This window comes from Watersipora subatra, chromosome 9 (assembly GCF_963576615.1).
Source record: "Watersipora subatra chromosome 9, tzWatSuba1.1, whole genome shotgun sequence".
NCBI lineage: Eukaryota > Metazoa > Bryozoa > Gymnolaemata > Cheilostomatida > Watersiporidae > Watersipora > Watersipora subatra.
The window spans coordinates 4,767,379-4,774,770 of NC_088716.1; the positions used below are offsets into that span (position 1 = coordinate 4,767,379).

Here is a 7,392-nt window from a genome sequence, read left to right on the forward strand (position 1 = left end):
AACAGGAGATGATTTACTTGCGATCAAAATTACTGCATTTGGACATGTGATCAGGGTATCATCCTTGCTCAATGAAAGCATTCTTTGTTCATGAAGCAGGTTTTCAGAAAATAGACAAAGTTTGCAAACTTAATGTTTTTAACAAATTGTTTTAGGTGCTCATGTTTTTTACTAAGTTAGAGCAAAATCAGCCCAAAATTGCAAAAACACATAGCTTATACAAAAAACTCGCTGTGAACCAACTGCATTTTGGCTGGCATGCATCCAAAATTAAATGCACTCACGCCACACGCACAATGACCAAGCTGAATTTTTTAATTTTAACTAATTTTTTGTTCTAAATTATTTTAGAATTCAGACTTGCTGTTAACTCTATACCGACCTCTTGTGCAAGAATATGCACCGCTTGCTAGTTCCACCTAAATAGGCTGACAATAATATAACAAAGCATACTCTATTCCAGAAACATAATGAATGTTCATGTGGAATAAATATACTTTGCCTCAAGCTCACAAACTTATTAGTTACAGGATATTGCAGCCACAATACTACCATGTACGCCAATGTTGGCCTGGGAGGCAAGTTCTTGGGATGTTTTACCCGAGTAATAAAAAGATAAAACTCAAATGTACAAAATATTTCACTATCAGAATTAAGTTGTATCTATCTAATTAGCTTTGCATAATGCATTCATTTTAACCAACCAAAATTATTGCTGAAATTAAGTTAACTGACATCATTTTAAAACAGTAAGTTAAAGTGCTTTGTTTTATGCATCAATATTTTTACTTAATCATCAATTATTTTTTTGACTTCAAACACTTGATCTTGTTATTGCTAAGATTCAAATGCTCTAATAATCAAATGGACTATTTTTAGCAATAGCTCACCTTTGCATCAGCAGGCTTCACTCAAGTGGTTGACAGCAACGCTATTTTAGTTCTGATGCAACTGGACTGGATAACAGTTGTTGGTGTTTGTTAGTTTTGTTTGTTTAGCTGAAACTTACATTCTTACAAATCAACATTGTTAAGGACCTCCAGCTAAATAGAGTAGCATTGTACTAGGTATCTTTTTTCTCCACATATTGTTGACTCTCGATTTCTATTTATAATTATAAATATTAGTGTTATACTGAACTATATTTGATTTATATAAACAATATAAATTTAATAATATATTGTACATGTAAATAATTTGATAGTAAATATACTGTACATAAACTCAGTGCAAGGGTGCACATCTTAGTTGATAAATACCTGCTTTGCCACTAGCTGAAAATTTTTTGAGTTAAAACTTGTTGCTTCCGCAATCGTTAAATATAAAATTATATTGACCTGGTCAATTGTATATGTAATCTGAGCAGTATTATTGAGATTAGAGAGTGACAATAATTTTATCCATATGAAAATATTGTATTTTTTGTTCGTGACATATACGTTCAAAACAGGTCTACATGCATAAATTATAAGAAATTGCTTTATCTTTAGCTAATAAAGTTATTTGCCATAGTATCTAAATGTGATAATAGTTGAAATGGAAATCATCAATTATGACACTCTAACTTCAGACACGCACACACTTGCGCACACATACGCAAAAACACATACACACACCACACACACATTATGTTTTATATCACTACCTTTAATGTACATACTCTAAATTGCAGCTTTATGGGCACATGAAGATACATTTGCGTACGCACACACATGCACACACACACGCACACGCGCGCGCGCACACACACACCTGTGGTGCATTTGCATCGACGCACATGCACATTTGCTCATGCCCATGCTCACATCTACATGCACACTCACACATTCACACATGTGCACTTGTACACTCACATACCACGCACACACACGCACACACACACGCGCGCACATACACACACACCCCATCACGTCACGCCATGTGCACACACACACATCATTTGCTGTCATCAGTGTAAACAGTTGGTAATAATTAGTATGTAATATGGAGATTCTGGACCAGAATTTTCGCCCTGGTATTTTTTGTCTAAAGATGGAAAAATTTAGAATTTAAAGTTTTCAAAATCCCTCCGATTTTGAAAAATGGATGTGAGAAATGGAGAGAGTTAGAAACAGGTACGGCTGCCAAAGAGCACGTGACTGCAGGACCTTTCGTTGCTGGTCACGCTTGCCATTTGTACCTTTATTATACAAAATTCTTTAAACCATGTAAACTCAAAATCAGATACACAAACTCATGCTGATTTTAAAAAATGGATATTAGAAATAAAATGGAGAGAGTTAGAAACAGGCACGGCTGTCACCTAGGTGACACGCGACTGCAGGACCTTTCGATGCTGGTCACGCTTGCTTTTTGCACCTATTTATTATACAAAATTATTTAAACCTCTGATTGTCCATTTATTATACAAAATTATTTAAACCTCTGATTGTCCATTTATTATACAAAATTCTTTAAACCTCTGATTGTCTATTTATTATACGCTTTTCTTTAAGCCTACATCAATTCATTTGACTAACGTTTAAAGCTTTGTAATAATAAATAGAAATGGAGAGAGTTAGAAAGCGGGCACCACCTGAGGCGGTGTCTGACATTAGAAACCTCTATGGAGAGGGGAATACGAGTTGGCTTCGACAAGATGCCAAGCGAAGCGGTGTAAAAGGATATAGCCAGATGAGAAAGGCTGAGCTCGCGTATCGTGCTGGCGATCAATCCAAGGTGATTGGTAAAACTAGCAAGGGTATACCGATATTGCTAGACGGTACTTACAAAAAGCCACACCCGGATGATGCCCTCCGCAATGTGAGAAACCTGTACGGAGACTCTACCTCCAGTCAGATGAGGGAGGAGGCGAAGCGTATGGGGTTTGGGAATACAGCGAAGCTGAGAAAAGCCGAGTTAAAGAATATTGTCGGTGGCAAGAAACGTCTTACAGTGGATGACTTGAGTATGAAAGATCTAAAATCTTTAGCTCGAGCCAGAGATATAAGAGTTGGGCCGCGTGTGAAAAAAGCGGACTTGCTGGACACATTGAGAGGTGTTGACAGAGCGCCACGGGTGGAGATAAGAACCACTTTTTTAGACGAGGTCACCAACAAATCTACTATAGATGTATCCAGTTATCAATCAGCCAACATAGACTTTGTATGGAATCACGCCAAACCCGTCATTATAGGTAGGATTAATGATGCATTTAACCGAACTAAAAAACTTCGCGTAAGTGCTGAAGTTTCATTTTCCCATCTGGAGCGTGGTACTATAATCACTCGATTCTGGAGTACCCCTAGAGAAGGCGCCGTACCAATCCTAGCATCAACCAATCTGGATGAAGAATTAAACAGACAGCTAGCGAATATAATCAGAAAAATTGATGAATTTACGAACAATGGTTCGGGGTGGATTTTGGAGCGAGTATTTAGATTTTATCTGGAAATTTATCGGTGGAAACCTCTAAGAGGTGGAACGTACAAACCAACCCCTAAAGCTTTAGCGAACAAAAATGCCATCATAAACGTCAACAATGGAGGTGCCAAAACAATGGCAGTGATAAAACGGATTGCAAAATCTATGGACATTCCTTTTACTACCAAAACCGAGAAATCAGCGTTAGTTAAAAAAATAAAAGAAATAGATCCAGAGGCTTTGGATGATAACAAGTGCTTCTTGTGGACGATACTCTCATGCCTATACCCATCATCAGATCACGTAGACAGGTTATCAAATTACACGCCATATCAAAACAGCTTGAATACCAAAATGTTAAAGTACCCGGTCACCATAGACCAGATTCAAAAGTTTGCTAACAAGAACAAACTTGTGATTAATGTGTTTGAGTGGAAAGATGGTGGAATGGGGATTGTTCACACGGATGACAGGTTGTATACAGATAGTGCAAAAGGTCTCCCAGAGGTGAATTTAATTCTTTATAAAAATCACTACATGTGGATCAAGAGTATGTCAGTGTTAATGAGGAAGCAAACTGATCACAGCGGACATAGAAACTATACCTGCCTACGCTGCCTTCATCATTCTACTTGTGAGAGAACATTTAAGGACCACATCAAAGGGTGCCTAGCCGCTCACAATGGTACTTGCGTCGTCAAGATGCCTGAACCTGGCTCGGTCATGAAGTTTAAGAACATTAAAAATATGGAAAAGGTGCCTTACACCGTCTACGGGGACTTTGAGTCTGTTATGGACAAAAATGCCAAAGTCCATACAGCGTGTGGCTACGGCGTAAACCTGGTGAACAGCTTAGGAAAGTCATTGAGGTTTGAGACTTACAGGGGTGAGGATTGCATGGAGAGATTCTTTGCAGAGCTGGGTAGAATAGAAGAGTTGATAGATAGCATTACAATCGCGAAAATAATAATCACTCCGGAGCAAGAGCGAGAATTTAAAACTGCGACAGAGTGCTACATGTGTGGGCGCGAGGCTACGGAAGAAGATTGGCTAGTTAGAGATCATGATCATGTCTCTGGGTCGTACAGAGGCCCCGCGCACAATAGCTGCAATCTCAAGCACAGACAGACAAAAAAGATTAACGTGATATTTCACAACCTCAAGGGGTATGACTCTCATTTAATTGTCAAGGCTTACGAGGGGTACAAGGGCATCGATGTTATAGCGAACACGGATGAAAAGTACATGTCAATGAGAATAGATCGCTTTAAGTTTATGGACAGCCTCCAGCACCTCAATAGCTCATTGGCTACATTGGTGGAAGGTCTAGATGATCTACCGCACCTGAAACGAGAGTATCCAGAACACTACGGCTTGTTGGCGAGAAAGGGCGTGTATCCGTACGAGTACATGGATTCTCACGAGCGGTTTAAAGAAAAGCAACTTCCAAAGATTATACACTTTAGTTCATCGCTTGACAATTATGCCGGTATAAGTGATGAGGACTATCGGCATGCTCAAAAAGTGTGGAAGGAGCTGGGGTGTGAGACTTTGGGTGATTATCACGATCTCTATCTTAAGACGGATGTCTTGCTTTTGACTGATGTTTTTGAGAGCCATAGATCGACAGCCATGGATGTATATGGTCTCGATCCGTGTCACTACATCTCAGCACCCTCATTGTCATGGGATGCATTGCTTAAAATAACAAAACAAGAACTGGAGCTCATCAGTGATGTAGACATGTACAATTTTGTAGAGAGTGGTATAAGAGGTGGTGTGTCTACATGCGGAGGCTTGCGATACGCCAAGGCCAACAATCCTTATGTGGAAGGGTATGATAAAAAGAAACCAGCTACCTACCTGATGTACTTGGATGAGAATAACCTGTACGGGTGGGCCATGTCGCAAAAGCTACCGACTGGTGGTTTCGAATGGGTGAAATCGAAAGGGCTGCCAGACATTAATGATGATGAGGGCTACATGGCGGAGGTAGATCTAGAATACCCAAACAAGCTCCACGACGAACACAATGATTATCCGCTGGCACCCGAATCAATGAAACCTGATCAGTGGTCAGAGTATATGCGCGATGTGGGAGAGCTTGACAAGCTTGGAGAGCCGTGCTATGCAAAAGTTCCTAAGCTGGTGCCAAACCTTCGAGATAAGCGCAAGTACGTCGTACATCACAGTATCTTAAAGTATTATTTGAAAAAGGGTCTGCGTTTGACTAAAGTACACCGAGTTCTCAAGTTTAAAGAAAGTGCATGGATGGAGCCGTACATTCGACTAAACACCGATCTTCGAAAGCAAGCTAAGACTGATTCTGAGAAAGATTTTTTCAAGCTCATGAACAATGCCGTATTCGGGAAATCGATGGAGAATGTTCGCAAACGGATAGATGTAGAGTTGACTACTAAAATGAATCGCAAACAAAAGCTCATAAATAAGCCGCGATTCAAGTGTAAGAAAGAGTTTAATGACAACTTGGCGGCCATTCTCATGAGCAAATCTACAGTGGCCATGAACAAACCTATTTACGTCGGTCAGGCCATTTTAGATCTGTGTAAACTGCTCATGTACAAATTCTTTTACGATGACATACGATGGCAATACCCCGATGCTAGAATGATGTACACTGATACGGACAGCTTAGTGTTATTAATCGAGACAGAAGATTTTTATAAGGAAATGCCGCTCGAAAAGTATGATACGAGCAACTACCCTAAATATCACCCGTGCTACAGCGAGAAAAACAAGAAAGTGATAGGTCTGCCCAAGGATGAAGGTGGTGGTAAGGCGATATCAGAGTTTGTGGCTTTGCGAGCCAAGTCATACTGCGTAGAGGGTGAGGGTTGGGGACTGACAAAATGCAAAGGAGTAAAAAAGTGTATAACCAAAAAGCTAAAGTTTGATACCTACAAACAATGCCTGGATAGTGGAGATCCGGCTCCGAATGCAACCATGACGACACTCCAGTCCAAACTACACGAGATAAAAAATTGGACATTCAGCAAAAAGACTCTGTCGGCCTTTGACGACAAACGCTATTACCTAGATTCAATAAATAGCTTGGCACACGGACATTACAGAATAAATGACATTAACAATGCCGCACTTCTTGAATAGGAAAGCAAAAGAAAGTTTAGATGAGTTGAGTCAAAGATGGATCAATGCGATGGAGTTGTTTGATCTCGTCCGACCCCCTGTGTATGACAAATATAAAGAGTCAACGGAAAGATATACAGTTCGAGGTAGACCCATACCTAGGTATGAGAATAGAATGCCACCAGAACTGTGCATTAACTTACCCGAACTCAAAAAGCTGGCCAAGGCAAAAGATATACCCGGGTACAAAACGATGAAAAAGGCGGCTCTACAAGCCGCATTGTCATAATTTTATACAGTCGTATAAAATTACATCATGGAATAAGCTATACCCGCGATGACTATAGTGCCGCCAATTAACAATTTATTTCCTTCGTGAACGTCGCCCTCGGGCGGTGACAGTTCTGTTGATGGCTTTACAGAAGGGGCAGTTTTTGGTGAAAATAATTCTGTAGGAAATATAGATGGCTTTACAGAAGGAGTTGATTTTAGTGTCGGTGCTGGAGGCTGCTTTACTGCGGGTTTGGGTTTCGGTGGCTGTTGTAGTGGCACAGGTTGCGTGGGTTTTGGTGCAGGTTGCACAGGTTTTGGTGCAGGTTGCGCATGTTTTGGTGCAGGTTGCGCGGGTTTTGGTGAAGGCTTTAGCGGTGTGGGTTTTGGTTTCGGTGGTGGAGGTTTTATTCCTACGCTATCAAACGCTTGGGCTATTTTAATTTTATCGTTAAATTCTTTTACGCTTTGTCCTAAAGCGTTCAAGTTCAAGTCTGACGGTATCATGTACAGACCTTTGGCTATAACATAATTTGTTTGCCCGCGAGTTTTAGTGAGGGCGTCTTCAAAGTTTGATATAGAATCTTGGAGAGATTGCTTTTTCATGATCAA

The 7,392-nt window shown here is 40.2% G+C and overlaps 1 protein-coding gene across 1 annotated transcript; it reads left to right on the forward strand.

Moving 5' to 3' along the window:
- Positions 1 to 2,547: 2,547 nt before the first annotated feature.
- Positions 2,548 to 6,531, forward strand: LOC137404721 (uncharacterized). Its single transcript, XM_068090954.1, has one exon. It carries the CDS (start codon positions 2,548 to 2,550, stop codon positions 6,529 to 6,531), a length of 3,984 nt encoding a protein of 1,327 aa, XP_067947055.1.
- The last annotated feature ends 861 nt before the right edge of the window (positions 6,532 to 7,392 follow it).